The sequence below is a fragment of the Ctenopharyngodon idella genome, chromosome 15, assembly GCF_019924925.1.
Source record: "Ctenopharyngodon idella isolate HZGC_01 chromosome 15, HZGC01, whole genome shotgun sequence".
NCBI classification, from domain to species: domain Eukaryota; kingdom Metazoa; phylum Chordata; class Actinopteri; order Cypriniformes; family Xenocyprididae; genus Ctenopharyngodon; species Ctenopharyngodon idella.
Window position 1 is genome coordinate 35,607,948 of NC_067234.1, and position 19,263 is coordinate 35,627,210.

The 19,263-nt window shown below is 35.7% G+C and overlaps 1 protein-coding gene across 50 annotated transcripts in view; it reads right to left on the reverse strand.

Annotated features, from left to right (window-relative positions):
* Window positions 1-19,263, reverse strand: part of LOC127495148 (NACHT, LRR and PYD domains-containing protein 12-like) — a 165,375-nt gene that overhangs the window by 78,630 nt on the left and 67,482 nt on the right. For 27 of the 50 annotated variants that reach the window (XM_051861649.1, XM_051861647.1, XM_051861648.1 and 24 more), the window contains one exon: window positions 13,860-14,036. The exons of 14 other annotated variants lie outside the window; for them this stretch is intronic. In XM_051861649.1, coding sequence (XP_051717609.1) covers window positions 13,860-14,036 — 177 coding nt within the window. Of the gene's footprint in view, window positions 1-5,175; window positions 5,863-6,449; window positions 6,627-13,859; window positions 14,037-19,263 lie in introns of those variants that run through there. 9 more of the 50 variants (XM_051861694.1, XM_051861692.1, XM_051861684.1 and 6 more) reach the window with 4 other exon arrangements.

Below are 19,263 nucleotides of genomic sequence, written 5' to 3' on the forward strand. Positions count from 1 at the left end.
ATATATCACTGAATGACATTTTAGTGGGTATTTTCCTTAAATCATGGTAAAAATGTATTATAGTCATTATTTTGTGCTTCAAATATAAAATTAAACAGGATACATTCTAATGTATGGGAAAAAAAACAAAATGTAAATCTGTATCACACTTTTATTTTATTTTTTTTGAAGCTTGAAACCCCATATTCGTCTTTGACCCATATATATATGAATATTATATATTATAATATGTAATTATATTTTATATATTGTTTGTCCATATATCATATCCTGCACGTATATGTTGAAACTCGGTAGACATATAGATCTTATTGAGTTTAACATCTTTCGCACCGCAAGTCATATGGTCTGCCAAACACAAAGTCAGCTTTTCGAGGGTTTGTGAAAATCGCACGTGCTGAACTTTTTAATACTGTTTCTTGTGAATTCACGCAAAGTTGGTCAACATGTCATGACATGAAATTCATCTAAACTTAAATGATCTCATTAATGTGGCTGTTGTGGTTGGCTACAGTAAATGTGGCTTATTCAATTGACTTTGACATAGGCCTTTTTAAATTTACCAGCTTTAAATGCATGTTGCCAGTCATGTACAGTTTCACTAGAGCCACCGGGCTTGGACCCCAACATCGCTGCTAGCAGCTATATTTAATGTTATTTTTAATAGTTAATATTGTTACTATTATTTAAATTTCATAATACATTAATGGTCCTAAAAGCCTTGTATACATATAAAATATTTATAAAATACATATTGTAGACGGAATGTTACTAGTGAGACACATATAAATGTTAAGCAGTGTACAGTATATGTGCAGTGACTCTCGTACAGTCTGAATTCATTCTCTTCTCTCATTTTCAAACAATCATCAATGGAACTCTCCTGATCTTCATGTACAGTTACTGCATGTTTGATAAAATAGTAATTCTACATCATTTCCTCTATAATTCTACACATCAAGCTCTAATTGTTAATCAAACACGAGTATTACATAATGAGTGTTTATAAAATCATGTCTGAACAAACCTCACATTATCTCATCTAAAAATAGAATTATTTTCAAAACAGTGACGGATATGCATTCGATCAGGCAATTATAAAACAAAATTATATACAATTTAAAAAATAATGTCAATATATTTATAGATTTTATTCAATTCTTCTAATCTATATATTATTTTTCTGTGGCTGTGACTCATTTTCACAATAATACACATCATGTGTTTTGAACTGAACTGTATCGCTATTTTGCAAAGAAATCTGTTTAATCCTCCAGTGAGGATGAACATCATGAAACAATCACTGAATATAAAAGTAACGTTAAATCACTGAGGACCTTCATCCTGAAGCTGGAAAAACTCTTTCCAAACAAGCGACTGGCATCAACAGACCATTAAGATGCATGTGAACACAAACTAAATCACTAAATCTGTTTGAGTGAGTGCATATGTTCAATGTGTCTCGTTGTCATCTCACTCGTTCTCCTTTTCCCTCTTTGGATTCTCCTCCTGTTTTTGAGCACTAACAGCTCCTAATCTCTCCATTCTCTCTCTGTCTAATCCAGGCCTGACCTCAATCCAGTGATGTAATGTGTCATGTGACATGGACGGGCCACGGTTTCCACCAATCAAAGCGCTTGCAGCAAGACTACATGAGGAGACAGTCGGACAAAACCTTCTTATGGGGACGCTAGAAACTGAAAACATGAATTATGGAGAATGGAAAAGATGTGTTTTTACACGCATGTGTTTGGGTTACTCTATGATCATTATAACTGACTTCATATAAAAATAACAGGAACTAGTTTTACCACTGAATTGACCAATCAGAAAACAGTACTGGAGTATGAAGTGTTTTCTGTTGTTTTGTTGATTTCTCATGTATGACTTTATGTATATCAATGCTGTAATTGCTAAATGAGACTATTAAAAGCCATTTTCATTAACTAAAATACTATATAAATACACTTAGGCCTAACTGTGCTTATACCGGTTACTTAAACAAAAAATTGAAATGTTTCCTTGGCAACTGACTGAAATCAAATAAGCTCAAGAACTGGAATTACTAAAACTGAAATAAAAATAAATTACAGCTACATATCAAACAAACAAAAGCACTTAACAACATTACTAAAACAAACTAAAAGACAGTGACTCTATTGTCCTTTTAGAGCTGCTTTACAGCCGAATGTGAATTTGTCTCATATTTGATGAAGTTTGCATCATTGATTCTGTTATTTTCCTGTTTATTACTGTGAAGCTGCTTGGAAAAAAAGTTATATTGTATAAAGTGATATAGAAATTAAGCTGACTTGAAAACTGAACATATAAAAATAAAAACTAATTCAACATATCAGTACATACTAATACTAATAATAGTATATAAATAGTACTAAAATGGCGCTCGCTAGTACATGAGCCACATTCTACTTTATTAAATGTCCTACACTGAAATGAAAACTAAGTGGAGAAAAAGAGAGACAGCTGTTCTTATTAAGAGTCTCTCACTCTAGGCTCCTCCTCCATCTGTCTGTAGTGCAGTGTGACCTGTGACACACATGGAGCTTACACACACACACACACACACACACACACACACACACACACACACACACACACACACACAGGTACCAGTCTCACAGTGAAGTTCTGTTGTAAGATTGTGTGTGTGTGTGTGTGTGTGTGTGTGTGAACAAGGTTAATCTCTATCATGCCCTACACTGAACACACAAGCACACACACTCTTACACTTACTACATTTTCATCTCCAGTTAGTGATGATATCCTAATGTGTGTAACTAGTAGATCTCTTAAAGTTAGTGTGAATATGTTAGCCTTAATGTTATCATTAAGCTCTCCAAAACAATGACAAAATTCACATTTAGAGGATATAAGCTTTCAAAACTTAGTCTCTCACTTCAGCCAATATGGATTAATGATTTTGATGACATCACTCTGCATTTCAGCTTCTCATCTGATTTTCTGTCCAATCAAATGCTCTTTAGTATCTGAAGCCCCGCCCACTACATTATAAACAGACACTGAAGCTGCGGCTGAAACCAGTCATTTGTTCACACATTTACTATTTTCTATATGGTGAATGGCACATAGTGCACTATATAGGGGATGTGGAACAATGAGTGCACTATATAGGGGATGTGGAACAATGAGTGCACTATATAGGGGATGGGGAATGATTCAGACAGTGCACTATATAGGGGACAGGGAACGATCAGACAGTACACTACATAGGGGACAGGGAACGATCAGACAGTGCACTATATAGGGGACAGGGAACGATCAGACAGTGCACTATATAGGGGATGGGGAATGATCAAACAGTGCACTATATAGGGGATGGGGAATAATTCTGACAGTGCACTATATAGGGGATAGGGAACGATTCAGACAGTACACTATATAGGGGATAGGGAACGATTCAGACAGTACACTATATAGGGGATAGGGAATGATTCTGACAGTACACTATATAGGGGATAGGGAACGATTCAGACAGTACACTATATAGGGGACAGGGAACAATCAGACAGTACACTATATAGGGGATAGGGAACGATTCAGACAGTACACTATATAGGGGATAGGGAACAATTCAGACAGTACACTATATAGGGGACAGGGAACAATCAGACAGTACACTATATAGGGGATAGGGAACGATTCAGACAGTACACTATATAGGGGATAGGGAATGATTCTGACAGTACACTATATAGGGGATAGGGAACGATTCAGACAGTACACTATATAGGGGATAGGGAACGATTCAGACAGTGCACTATATAGGGGATAGGGAACAATTCAGACAGTGCACTATATAGGGGATAGGGAACGATTCAGACAGTGCACTATATAGAGGACAGGGAACAATTCAGAGTGTAAATATGATTTCCATTGGGGCGAATGAATTCTGGTTTCATGTTAGTGTCACACGAACCGCCGTAGCTCCGGTCCAGAGACACGATAGCACAGAATGGATCATGATCATTTACCGAGCTCAACGGCTCTGGCCGATCTGTGATATAAATGAAATGCTATTGGCTAGTTTAATAAAAAGGGGAGGAGCTGATCGATATGCCCCGCCCCATCTTCCTGTTTCAGTGGAAATTACATCAACACATGGAATAATGCTGCGCCTTTCAATGCACTTAATTTGGCCTTTAAAGTCGGCATGAAAGGGAAGTTGCACTTTTTTTCTTACCCATTTGTGCCGTAGATCTGAGTGAAACTGCTTCTCGAACAAGAACAAATGTAGGGCGGGGCTTGATTTTGTCTGTGGGGAATTGATTGGATGGTTGTGGTTTGCTATTGGTGGATCTCATGTGAGTGACAGGTTGCCCCGCCCTCATCATCAGAGAAGAGAAGTTGCTTTTATTCTGATTCAAGATTACCAGGATCATGAATTTAAAACAATCACAGATAAATCATTCATAATAAACACTGCAATATGTTCCATTTTGATTTCATGGTGACCAACTTCAGTGGTTTACTGTAACTGGACAAACATGCAGATGTGTCTCTCTGGTCTTTTAAACACCTCAGCATCAGCGTTTGATCGTCTCGCCTGTCTGTCTCTCTGTTAATCTGCCGTGTGTCTGTCAGCAGTTTGCAGATGCAGACAGACGGATCGGACTTAAATCCCCCAGTATGACACAGATGGACAAACCACACAGACCTTGGAGAAGGTGAACACACACACACACACACACACACACACACACTCTCTCTCTCTCTCTCGCTCTCTCTCTCACTCACACACACACACACACACACACACACACACACACACTCTCTCTCTCTCTCTCTTACACACACACACACACACACACACACACACACAATAACAGTCATTTGCATTGAATGACTGTGGAAGACTGGCGCTTGAGTGTGAACAAGTCATGTGAGCTCTGCTGGTTTCTGTGGAAGCAGAGATGATGCTGCAGGTGATGATGAGTGTGTGTGTGTGTGTGTGTGTGTGTGTGTGTGTGTGTGTGTGTGAGTGTGTGTGTGTGTGTGTGTGTGTGAGTCTCACCTGTGCTCAGGCCCGACCAGCGGTTCTGCAGTGAGTCCATTAGGAAGTGAGGGGGAGGGGTTTACAGACCACGCCCACAAACATGAGCTAGTGGTAAACAAACAGAGCAAGATGAATCGAACTTTGGTAATTGTGGTTTTTATGATCATCTTTCGTCTGGGACAGCCCAGAATCATACAGTGTGTACCAGAGATTAGAGAGAATAAATCTTTTTGTAGGAGACTTTGAGCTTTGTAACTTTGCAGATCTTATACATGCACAAACAGATACATAACAGACTAAAGAAAGAGAAAACATGAAAACGCATCACATGACCCCTATAATACATTAATACAAATATAAAACAACTATTATTAAAAACATGATGTATACACTCAAGCTTCCATTATTCGTTTTCCAAAAGTGAGCTTGAACGTTTTTTTTTTCTTTTCATAATTATGAAAAATGAATCTTTCATTAGTCTTTGTCTCCCTCTGCTGGTACAACACAAACAAACATATTCAGGCTCTATATTTTCTCTGTAACAAAACCTCTTTTGAGTTCATACTGTGCCTTTATACAAATAAAATGGTTAATCTATGAACGAGAAACTGTAATTTGCTGCTCTGAAATAAAAGGTGTTTCACTGCCGCCTTCATCATGTCTGTCAGAGGATCATTGAAATCTAAATGAAGTCTTAATTTATAACAGTGAAGTCACTGTATCTTCAGTCTCTGTTGATTCTGTTGACTGTGAGTCTCTGTAGTGGATCCTTATTCACCATCAGATGATCATCAGAAGATCAGACTTGACTCAAGGTCATCTAATACCTAAAATAAAACACACAAACAGTCACATATGCAGTATGAGACATTACATCTGTCACTTCTTTTCATGAGAAAACTTAGCACTGACTAGATCAGTGCTATATAAATTCATTCTCAAACATGATAATATTGCTTCTATCTGATGCTCAAAGTCACTTTACAAAATCAAAAGGTCATGAAAGGTCACTTTCACACAATGGACAGCTGATCCAGAACCAGCAGAAATGATCATTACACTCCACTACAAATTTAATATCAGTTAATAACAACAACCCAAATCTCAGATTATCACACACATAGAGACAGTTAAAGGAGAAAATCTGAAAATAACATTAATATTATTTATACAATCAGTCACAACAATATGAGCAGAATTAAACTCGTATTAAACAGAGATGACAGACAGATGGAGGACCTTCAGAAACTGAAGCTGAATTTGAGACTCATTATCTGATGATCTCAGACAAAATGTTCACACACACGTGGAGTTACTGAACCTGGTACAATTTCCTTTATTTCTAGAGAGTAAAACAGCCATTTGAACTTTAAATGAAAATATGATGATGAAAATTGTTAAAAACTATTGTTACCATAGTTCCTCCAGTTTATAATGTGTATCATCCTTCAGATCCTTCAGCAGCTTCACTCCTGAGTCTCCTAGATTATTCACAGACAGATCCAGTTCTCTCAGGTGTGAGGAGGGGTTTGATCTCAGAGCTGAAGTCAGAGCAGCACAACCTTCATCTGTGACACCACAATCATACAACCTGTAGAGAACAATGACACACTCTTCACTCTCTCAGATCAGATCAACAGACTTCATTATTTTAAAAAGCACAGATCACCATGTTTAATGTGAGATTTACCATGTTATTTGTGTGTGTTTGTGTGAGAGGGAAAGCTTATATATAAACTTATATAACAAATGATTTATATCACATTAAATAACATGTAAAGATGATCACAGAAAAGAGATGGATGTGATGGTCATTAATGATTCTTGTTCTTGTTCTTCATGTATCTTCATGTATCCTGACTAGTGTTGTCACGATACTGGAATTCATAACTTCGATACGATACCTTGAAAAGTCTCGATATTCGATAACATTTTCGACACTACGGGGAAAAACACTGTATATACTGTCATATAATACATTTTTAATATTATTTCTTTTTTGTCCATCTATTGAAAGTCTAGCCAATCAAAAACTCTTCTGAAGACAGACACTTTATATGATAAAGATTTTAAACATTGATCAATCACCATTACAATTATCTCACAAATATTTTGCTAACTTGTTTTTGTAGCAGTAGTTTACACACACAGCACAAGCTTGATTTCAAATGGTAAACTGAATTAAAAGAGACAAGAATATAGTAATGAAATAAGAACAAATTAACAATAACACAAATAAATACAACAGAATAAAGATAGAAATGAAATGGACTGCTTTATTTTTTCAGGTAGGTCTAACAGTAGTATTCAGGTAAGAAACTGACAACACTAGATTGAGTGTGTTTAAAGTAAAGAGTGTTAAATGTTGATCATTTTATTTGTGTTTAATGGATAAAACAGAGGAGCTGCGCTCTCAGGTTTATGGCTGCTGTAAATCTGACCTGCCACAAGATGGCGCTGTTTTCGACACTCTTGATGCTTTGAAACTTTTTCCGAAACAAAAAAAAAAAGAGATAACAATAAAGTTAGATACCTGTTTCTTGAAGATATTATCTCGATATCTCCTGCATTTTTTTTACTGGAATAATTTATTTAAAAGTGGAAAAAGATTTGGTCTTTACAACAAAAATATTTTCTCACCAATAAAGTAAAAGAAGTGTCTTTCAAAATAATAAATAAATTTTACCCTGTTAAATATTTTATGATTAAATATAAAACCAATATTGATACAAGATGCTCATTTTGCCAAGTTCACACAGAAACTGTCTATCATTTATTTTGGTCATGTTTCTATACTGAACATCTATGGAAAGATATTGAAACATTTATTAAAGATAATAACCAACAAGATATATCTGTAACTTTTAAAGATATTATTTTTGGACACTTTGATTCTGATTCTAATAAAAACAAATCTTGTTTTGTTATAAATTTAATTTATTTTCTTGGCAAATTCTATAACCATAAATGAAATTTCACCAACAACAAACTAATTTTTCTTGTTTTTTAAGAATTTAAAATGTATCTTGATACTATTTCATCCTCTGTAAATAAGACAGCGAGAAGAACAACCTCAATTTGTAATGACTTTAATTTGTACACTCTAACTGAAATATAAATTAATATCTTACCCTCATGTTTTTTTATCTTCTTCTTTTAGCAATTATTGTTGTTTCTTTTTTTGTTCTGTATGTTCAGATGACATTGTACATATTGTCGATACATGTTGTGTACTCTATACAAAACTGTGTATCATTAATGTCATCTTTGTAATGTTTGCAATCATAATAATAATAATAATAATAATAATAATAAAACAAACTTTTAAAACTCAAACAGAGGGCAGGGTTTTACTTTAACGCTCCTCCTCTCCATCTCTCGCTCATAGCAGACTAACGGCCGGAGGGGAGAGGTTTAAACATTTTCAACCCAAGCCGTCAAACTGACGTCATCAGAGAAGGAACGCCATTTCAGACCGGAAGTAACTTTTCAGGTTTTGATTAAAGATTACCACGACAAACAATCTTTTTCTGTGTATTAACTTGCACGGATTAATTGTTCACCACAAGACTAGTAATATGCACTAACAAAGTAAATAGGGTCAATTTTGATTTCATGATGACTTTAAGAGGCTTCATTCCTCCATCCCTGCTCAATAGTTTTAGGCCTTTTTGCAAATTTTCCCATCGAATTTAGTTGTTTTAGAGCATTTACTCATTCTGAGCCTGTTTTTAAACATTATCTGTAATGTCATTTTTCATGTGTGGAAAAAGCAACGAAACTAAACTAGCCAATCAGATTTCTTTTCACCCATATCCCCCACGCCCAACCATGCACACACACACACACGCACGCACGCACGCGCACACACACACACTTTGACTTTACAACACACAAACGCACACCTTTATTTATTCTTATTATCTCTTGCTTTCTTAATATGTTATGTGTATGCATATAGATTTTAATAATCAATTTTAAAAATAAGTAAAAAAAAATAAAATCAAAACGACATTAATTAGACGCTCTGAACGATGAGTAGATTGTGCAACGTTAGTTTATTTATTTTTTGTTTATCGCAGCATATCGTATATTGTGTATTTGAAACATTTGAATGGACTGATAAAGGGAGCTGTAAAGTGTTTTTGTTGAAGTACAATGTCGCTTTGACCATAATAATGTACCAAATCTAGCTCGTATAAATATTACAGTAGTATAGAAAAATACTATACATACATTTATAGGTAAAATCTTACTCCGAGCCTCCTGTACCCATTCTGGGACGTCAAACAACTTCAGTCGGACCGCGAGACCACACACCTGTTGATTGTAGGAACGATTTCACAGCGAGACGAGATCTCACAGAGACTCACGAGATCAAACGAGACTTGAGAAGAAAAACAAATGGAGGACAATCGACGTTGTCAGCTGACTCTCCTGCCACGTGTTGTTTTAATGAATGTAATTAGGACTTTCATGATTCCTCATTTAAATTTGAGTACTTGATTTAAAAAAATCCTCAATAGACCCTTTTCACATTTCCGTGTTTCTCAGTAGCAGAAGTCGTCATAGTTGGGTAAACTTTTATAGCGGTGAATGAGAGACTACATTAAATATATTTTTTGTGTTTCTATTTGCACAAATAGCAAAAGAAAAACTCCATAATAGTGTTTTTACAACCTTCACAAAGAGGGAAAAAAATAGAGAGCGATTGATAACAGCAGTCAGAAGAGAGAAAGATGTCATTTTTACCGTCACTCCCATAGCCGCTGTATCAGAAACACCCTCACAGCAGCGGGAACTAGTTTTTTGTAATTTAATGGCAATATAATATAATACTAAATATATACAATAGTGATGACCGTTAAACGCGTCATCACAGTCTGTGAAAAGGATCAATAGACCTTTATCACAGCGGGATTGATTACCGGAAGTGCTCGTCGAAGCAGTGTATCGATTCTTCCGGTTATGTATATTTTCAATGGGCTGTTATCACCTAGATGAATAAACGCCTCTTAAAATGAGCATCTGCAGGATGATTTCAAACTCCAGACATTTTCAGAGAGGAGAAGAGCTATTCTTAGGATTAATGTGTTCAGAATTTTCCAAACTCAACAGAACTTGTAGTTTTAATCATCATAAGCTGATCTGAGAAAGCCGTGGCTCGTAAACATACATGATTATTTCAGCAGTTTTTATGTCAGTGTGCTCGTCTGAACCAATAGTGACCGCGACGCTGCAGTGTGAGAGACCTGATGAAGAAGATCAGAATCAACATATTTATTCATTTGTAATAAATATTTTAGTCATTGTGTCATTTTTCATTGAAAATCATTTCACTGTATGTAATTCACACATTCATGCCAAAATTCTTAATTAATATTCAAAGTATTCACACTGTCAAACCGTTACTGTTTACGATTGATTAAATGTTTAACATCATTAAATTTCTTTAAGGCAGTTACCGCACATTCATTCATCTATTTTAAAACTGCTCTTATTAAAATTAACCATGGTTTTACTACAAATAAAACTAAAAAACATGGTTATTATAGTCAAACCATGGTAACCACAAATTAACCATGGTCTTGCTAACCATATTTTAACCATGGTATTTTGTAGTAAAACGGTGGTAATACAAATGGTAATCAATCTGTGAAAAAACATGGTTACTACACTTTTACTGTAATAAAACCATGGTTAATTTTCATTAAGGGTGTTTATCAGTCAAATTCACTTATAAATGTAAATTCAACAGGTAAGAAATATGATCAGTAAGAGAAAAACACAGTTAATGAGAAGACGAGCACTGGACTGCGACAGGTTAGATGGGAAATAAATGTATTTGGAAGGAAACATTTCAGCAAGTTGAAGATATGAGATGTAAACACTCTCAGTTTGGAAATGCATCTACTACACATGAACGTACTCCAGCGTCCGCATATTATTTTAAAAGAAGGACCTTCATCCCGCCGTATCAGTCTCACCCATGCTTTCCTCAATTCTTGTTGTGTCGAGAAATCGTGAAAACTGAGGCGAGGATGTCATTGTTTAGAATTAGAGCAGCCGGATCGCTGCAGTAACACCGGCGAGAGGATTCAGACATTAGTTTGACTGAGTTGCGATGGGACCGGAAGTAGCGATACACTGCTTCACTTACCTGATATAGGAAGTGAGATAAAGTGTGATAAAGGTCTATTGCAGTTTTCCTCTTTCAACAGGGTTCACATGTGATTTATCAAACATTCATATGCTAGCATCATATCCTATCGTACGAATGATCGTATGTTGATAAATGTGGCGGCTGAAAACACTCGTCATTTAAATATCACGCCCCTAAAAATCCACGGTTTAGAAGCCTCGCCCCTACAGTTTACGACACGGAGAAACGTAACCCGGCCAAGAAGAGGAAGTAATCTCATGAAAGAGAAATTGATCCAAAAACACCCGTTAACCTTGTTATTGCAAACAATTACATTAATTTATATGCATATTTAATAGCGGTAAATAAAACAAAACATCCATAGACCTATTGTAGTTCCCTCCACAACAAATCATTTAAGTTACAGTATTCAACAGAACAAGAATGAAAAAGAAGCTATAAAATTATATATTAAACTATAAAATAAAACATAAATTAGATAGTCGTAGTGGCATTCATTATAAACAACAAAAGTCAAGCCAAAATTATTTTTTAAAGGCTAAAGTGAAACTGATGTGCTCACCTCTCTCATTTGGCAAGAATCCAAATATGTTTCTATATTTGCATGGAACATTTTGGTTACTAAATTATTATTCATCAATATCCACGTAAAACAGCATCCTTCACATGCACAAAAATGTGTGTGATTTACAGCGGATCATTTCATTTGAGCAGTGTAACTGTTCTGTTTGTCTGACTGCATTTTAGTTTGATGATGAATGGCTGAATTGTCAAGTTATAAACGATAGAACTGATGTTGTGTGTGTGTGTGTGTGTGTGAGGCGCCTGCGCGATCACTGGATTTACTAAAGATATTATAAAAACAAATACAATGTGTTAAAGTGTATGTATATATGTCGTGTAGTCCTATTTATTTTATTTACCTATATGCATCACAGCTCGACGCCTAGTCCTGTGCGCTAAAAACATGAAATCATCCATTGTGTTTGAGTTCAGCAGATGACTTAAGGGACCTGTTTTGATCCCTTAATTTTTTTTAGGGCTAAATGATTACTAAGGACTTTGTTGCAATGCATAACAGATCTTAAGGGAACACTTAAGCAATTAAGGGAAATACTTAGTGACAGCCTTAAGGTTTTTTTCTTGCAACCCATGTTTCACTAAGGGTACCCTTAACGTTATAACTAAGGGTTTTCTTAAGGGCTTTCATGCAACCGGGCCCAGACTAGCACTCCTCAAATTCATCTGAAAGATCCACATTTACTGCCTGAGAAATGTCTTCTTTTTAATCAATAATTACAATTAGAATAATAAGACACTATATAGAGCTGTTACCAAACAATTGAAATCACTAACAACAAAATTCATCTTTACACTGCAGAGGTGGAACAGAAGTTGCATCTGAATTGGTACAATTACAAATGCATAAATAATGTTGAGAATAATGTTTTAAAAATAAAATTTTGTCTATTGAACATTTGTAAAAATAAATAAATAATAATTAAAAAAAATCAATATCATGTTTGCAATTGTGCTCATATTTGTGAAAACAGACCTCTTTCTTGTGATATTGCTTAATTATATCATATGTTATAATATAAATAAAGATGTTATACAAGTACTTTTTTGCAATCAGATCTTGAATTTTGTGGGCATTTTTATTAATTTTGGTGACATTTTTATTAATTTTGGTGACATTTTTGACATGATCCCTTGTTGATTTCTGACCCGGCACAACAGTAACAAAATAAATGAAATTAGAAATAAGCTACTGATTGCATTTGAAGCAGTAAGTTTTACATCCAATCAAATTAATCATGTTAACAAAGAAATCAGACAATGCAGCGGAATTTTAGCGATATCCCCGCAGGTGTGGTCTTGAAATAAAATCCTGAGTCCTTTTAGTTTGAGACCAAGACAAGACCGCGACCTTCAAAAACTGGTCTTAAGACCGATCTCGAGTACTACAACACTAGCTGCGTGTAAGTTCATGCTAACTCAAAAAAACTGATCGAAAAATATCTCTGAAATATGTGAACTGTTCATCACGATTTCAAAATAAAAGCTTAATCTCGGAGTTGAGTTTGCATGTTTTGATGTCCACATATTCTTGTTCAAGAAATTACAGTGGCTGCAGCATTTCTGTCATCAAGAAGTTGCCAAATATTAAACATTAAGTGAACATTTAAAATAATGTCGTTTGACCAATATTAAATACAGATTTGATCTGATGTAAAGTGGGACAACAACAATCATCAGGCCGTTGGCGCCCTCTGCAGGCATTTGTTATAATACATAATATAATTGTTTATACAATGTATATTATATTATGCATTTTAAAAGTGTTGTTTTATAAAACCATATGATTACTTGCTTTTGATCCAGATATTATTGCCCCCTTGTTATTATATTTGTATTTTAAGTCATGTTAAAGGCCATTGTTTGCTTAGGTCTATTTTTATTATCATAAAAAATATCCGATTCCTTGATTAATTGTGAAAATAATCGACCGATTACTTGATCACCAAAATAATCGTTAGTGACAGCCCTAAATGTAATAACAACAGTTTAATTCCCTTATTCCATTTTGTTTCTTCATGAATAAATGAAATTATAAAATTCAGTGACTCAGTTTCATGTGAGAGTCACATATGATCTTACCACAGTTTCTCCAGTTTACAGTGAGGATTCTCCAGTACAGCAGAGACTATCTTCACTCCAGAGTTTCCTAGATTATTATATGACAGATCCAGTTCTCTCAGGTGTGAGGAGGGGTTTGATCTCAGAGCTGAAGCCAGATCAGCACAACCTTCATCTGTGACACCACACTGCCTCAACCTGTAGAGAACAATGACACACTCTTCACTCTCTCAGATCAACAGAGACTTCATTATCAAAGAGAAACCAATAACATAAACTCAAATCACCATGTTAGATGATCTTGGTCTGTGTCACAGAGAAAAAAACATTATCATAACACACCTGCAGTCAAATTCAAGCAGGAATAATACATATATTTACATGTATGATTATAATTTGTGCAATATTTCTTTTTTTAAACAATTAATTAAATATGTCAGTGAGTTTTACTGTTATTCTAAGAGATTATATAAAAACTGATATAACAAATTAAAACTGTATATCACACAAAAATCTAGAAAAATTGTAACAGGAAAGGTTAATGTAATGAACATTAAAGAGTCATGAAACCCCCCTCTTTCAGCTCAAGTCTACCTCACAATCATCTTAAATGTGTGTGATCAGCTAGAGATAAAAAGAGCAGGAAAATTTGGCCATGCCCCCATTATTTAAAAAATATATATTTATTTGATCACATTTAAAGATATTTCACATATTGTAGTAATAAATACTATTGTCCTGCAGCATTTAATAATCATGATAATAATTAATATATTATATAATATAATAAAAGTATCAATAGAATTGTTATTATTAAAGTACCTGCCAAAAGTCTGGTAACAATTATTAATTATTTCGAAATAAATCTCTTTTGCTCACCAAGGCTGCATTTATTTGATCAAAAATACAGAAAAACAGTAATATTGTGAAATATTGTTACAAATTTTACAAAAAAGTTTTCTATTTTAATATATTATAAAATGTAATTTATTCCTGTGATCAAAGCAGAATTTCAGCATCATTACTCCAGTTTTCAGTGTCACATGATCTTTCAGAAATCATTAAAATTCGATTTGATGCTCAAGAAACATTTCTGATGTTGAAAACAGTTGTGCTGCTTCATATTTTTCTGGAAATGGTGATACATTTTATTTTTCAGTATTCTTTGAAAAAGAGAAAGTTCAGTAAAATTGCAACCATGAGCTGCGCTCTCCATGACGACGCGGTAGTTTCAGCAAAGGATATACGGATTTCCAGCACTGAAAATCACTTGCAGTATCTCTGCTACTAGATTTATTTAAAAATGTGTATCTGTGTACAGCTCTGATCAGATATTCCTTGGCTGATCTTTGTCCTGCAGATGGCGCCGCACAGCGCTCTCTGGAACATTCCGTCCCTGACGTATTAGGGGCCATTCACATATCGCGTCTAAAAACGCGTGGAAAGCGCGGCCGCACCGCTTTCTCCATCTTTCCAAAGCCCGTGGCGTCTGTCGTTGTTATGCAACCATGAACTGCGCTCTAGGAAGTTTCAGCAAAGGATAAATTGATTTCTAGCCCTTGCATTAGCTTTACTACTAGATATATTTATGTGAACGGCCCCTTAGAAAACAGAACCTTTTCACAGTTTATTTAGTTAACTGCTTAAGGCATTTCGCAATTTGAATCATCAAGCAGTAACCAGCATAACCCTGAACACAAAAAACAAACAAAAAAAAACAAAAAAACAACTGATTTCCGGATTAATCCAGAAGAATCACATCCCTGCTTGACGAGTGTGAACAGAAGGGACGGAGTGGAGCACAGGGGAGAAAGAGGGGGACGAGCAACTGTCATCTGTCAGCGGCCCATGATGTTCTCACTAAATATCAGGGGGAAATTGTAGGATTTTTATTGCTGACAAAGTTAAATTCATATGAATTATGAATACAATAGCTTACACACACAGCACAAGGAAGCTTGATTTCAAATGGTACATTGAATTAAAACAGACAAGTAAATAGTAATGAAATAAGAACAAATAAACAAATTAACAAAAGCCACCCTCGCGCCACAGCATGTGACAGGAAGAGACGATGAGTCGTTTTGAAGGGGGAGGTTAATGTTTTTGATTAAAGATTATGAGGGCACATGAATTTTAAAAAAAATAATGAAGTGCACGGATAAATTGTTGATAATAAATACTACAATAATCCATAAAAAAAATAAGAATTGTCAATTTTGATTTTATGCCGACTTTAAATGTTGATCGTATCTCCTTACTGAGGAGCAGCTCATGTGTTCAATCATTTACAGATCAATCACTCAATCACCTCAACTCAACAAACACTTGAACATAGAAAAATATGATTTCTACACTTCATTTAGGCCTGGGACACACTAGATGATTCAGTCGGACCGCGAGACCACACACCTGTTGATTGAACGATTTCACAGCGAGACGAGATCTCACAGAGACTCACGAGATCAAACGAGACTTGAGAAGAAAAACAAATGGAGGACAATCGACGTTGTCAGCTGACTCTCCTGCCACGTGTTGTTTTAATGAATGTAATTAGGACTTTCATGATTCCTCGTTTAATTTGAGTACTTGATTTAAAAAAATCCTCAATAGACCCTTTTCACATTTCCGTGTTTCTCAGTAGCGGAAGTCGTCATAGTTGGGTAAACTTTTATAGCGGTGAATGAGAGACTACAATAAATATATTTTTTTTTGTGTTTGCGCAAACTTGCAAACTTCAAAAAGAGGGAAAAATAGAGAGCGATTGATAACAGCAGTCAGAGGAGAGAAAGATGTCATTTTTACCGTCACTCCCATAGCCGCTGTATCAGAAACACCCTCACAGCAGCGGGAACTAGTTTTTTGTAATTTAATGCAAATTTAATATAATACTAAATATATTGTTATAAATGTACATAAAAATTTTAAAAAATGAAAGTATAAAAACTTTGCAGGATTTACAATATTCATGACCGTTTAAACGCGTCACAGTCTGTGAAAAGGATCAACAGACCTTTATCACAGCTATAGAGACGGAGCGACACGCGTCATAATCTGAAAACCACGCCCACCGGGGGGAAAACAATCCAACCATCTCCATAGAGTACCTCAGGGATGATGTGTTTTTGTAGGCAAAACCCGGAAGCGAGTTAGCATTTTAGGACTTCCGGTTCCATCGCCCCGAAGTCAATGGGTTTTTTTGAATGGGTTTTTGCTAAATCGCCTGAAATAAGGTCTGTGGTTAACAAAGCCTCTAAATATTTTCATGTTTTGATCTATGACATAAAACACACCAGTTATAACCCGCTTGTGATTTTTTAAACCTTTATTGTGTCTTAAAAACGGCGGTTGCTAACAAATTGCTAAAAGGGACTACTTCCTTTGGCAGGGACTTTAGACGTCATCATGACAAACAGGACATTTGGACAGCATTTCTCATGGAAAAGTGGATAAGTATTCATACACAGCACAGATCATAATCAGAGAGCATGTTTTTAAATAAAGTTGTTTTCTAAATAAAGTTTGAGGAAGCTTGGTGGTGCTGACGTTGATCCGCGACCATGGTGTGCTGTAGTCCGTTTATAGCCTACTGTTAGCTTTTTATATCTGACCCTTCAAAATGTATAAATGTTGTGTTAACTTGTAAAGATTATCTTGATAGACAAAACGTGTAAGTGTCATAACCCTTTGTTAAACACAGAGCTCATTTTTTGCGATTTTCCAAAAGTCTATGGGAAAAAAGCATTGGCTTTCGATCGAGGGAACCCGTGCGCCGCTAACTTCCGGGTTGGCCTACAAAAACACGTCATCCCTGAGGTACTCCATTGACTTTGTATTGCGTGAGGCTGCCTCCTTGTCATTTCTGACTCATAACAAAAAACAGAACAATGTCTAAAAGCTGCTATATGACAAGGTGTACAGCAAACAAGCTAAAAAAACCCAGAACCAGAAACCCAGAAGTTTTTATAAGCTGTCGACCCAAAAAACGAGCGTTTAAGGACTAAAAAGTGGATACAGAGCGCGACATGTCATATGACTATGAGAACTACGCCCACTGGAGGGTAATGTAATCAGCGGCAGGAAATATAATATATAAAACTGACATTTGGATATTTGACTTAACAGTGACTAAATGTTTACTGCACACGTAGGCTTACTGAGGCATACTGAGTGTCAGGATCCCAAAATTTACCCATTCTTCCTGCTGATGCTTTATTACCTGTATCCACTTTTGTCTCCTTAAAGGCTTTTACGGTTCAGTAGCTTATAAAAACTTAGTTCTGGGTTTTTTAGCTTGTTTGCTGTACACCTTGTCACACAGCAGCTTTAAGACATTGTTCTGTTTTTGTTATAAGTCAGAAATGACAAGGAGGCAGCCTCACGCAATACAAAGTCAATGGAGACGGTTGGATTGTTTCCCCCCCGGTGTGGGCGTGGCCTAAATGCGCTCTGTCTCTATAGAGGGTGTGCACGTGACGTCACCGTCGACCGTTATGACTGCGGTTACGCCCACTGAGTGGCAGCATTGATTTTCAGCGTGAATGCTGTGAAAAACACACTAAACTCATCCAAAACGGGAAAGAGCTTTGCGATTGACTGTACAAATAGCGTAATCGTTTGTTTTACTCGCGTTTTCGCAGTTTCCCCTATTAAATCCAGTCATGCAGCAGGTTCTTGTACCACTCAGTCCAGCTGAGGGAGCGCGTTCCGGCGGGAAACTGCCGTCAATGCATACCCTCTATTGTTAAATTCACCATCCTAACGACAACCTGTCACAGATGTATGGAGGACCAAACCTGCAGAAATTAAAAATTAATAAATGAATGAATGAATGAATGAATAAATGTGATAATAGGAAAATAAATAAATGAATAAACGACTTGATAAAATTCATTTTTTCCTCCTTAATTTATTATTTTCTGCTTTTGTTTTAATTATTTATGCATTCATTTTTTTTATATTTATTTATTCCAATATGTATTTATTTCCAAATTTATTTATTTTAACATTTATTTATTTATTTCAACATTTTTTTTATTTTCATATTTATTCTTACATTTCTTTGTCATGTATGATAATTAGGTGGGTTGGTCTTGCTTATCATTGTTCATCATTGATTGAAGCGCGTGCTCGATTACTCTGTATTTGCAGTGACAGGTTGTAGCTCTCGCGTGTTATTCACCTTATTTTCGCGACAACAAGGGTGACGTTATTGCGTTGGTTTTGTCATCTTACTTCCTGCTGAGAGGGACCTAAACTAGTCGCTAGCTGTAATCCTATAGCTGTAACGGTAGATTAGATAAAGCGGTCGGAGTGTTGCGGTGCACTTTACAATTCACACCCACCACCTTAAGACGAGGAGCACCTGAGGCAATGGCTGAAGGCGCTAAACTTGAAGTGCCCTTATGTGTGTTCGTACCATTTC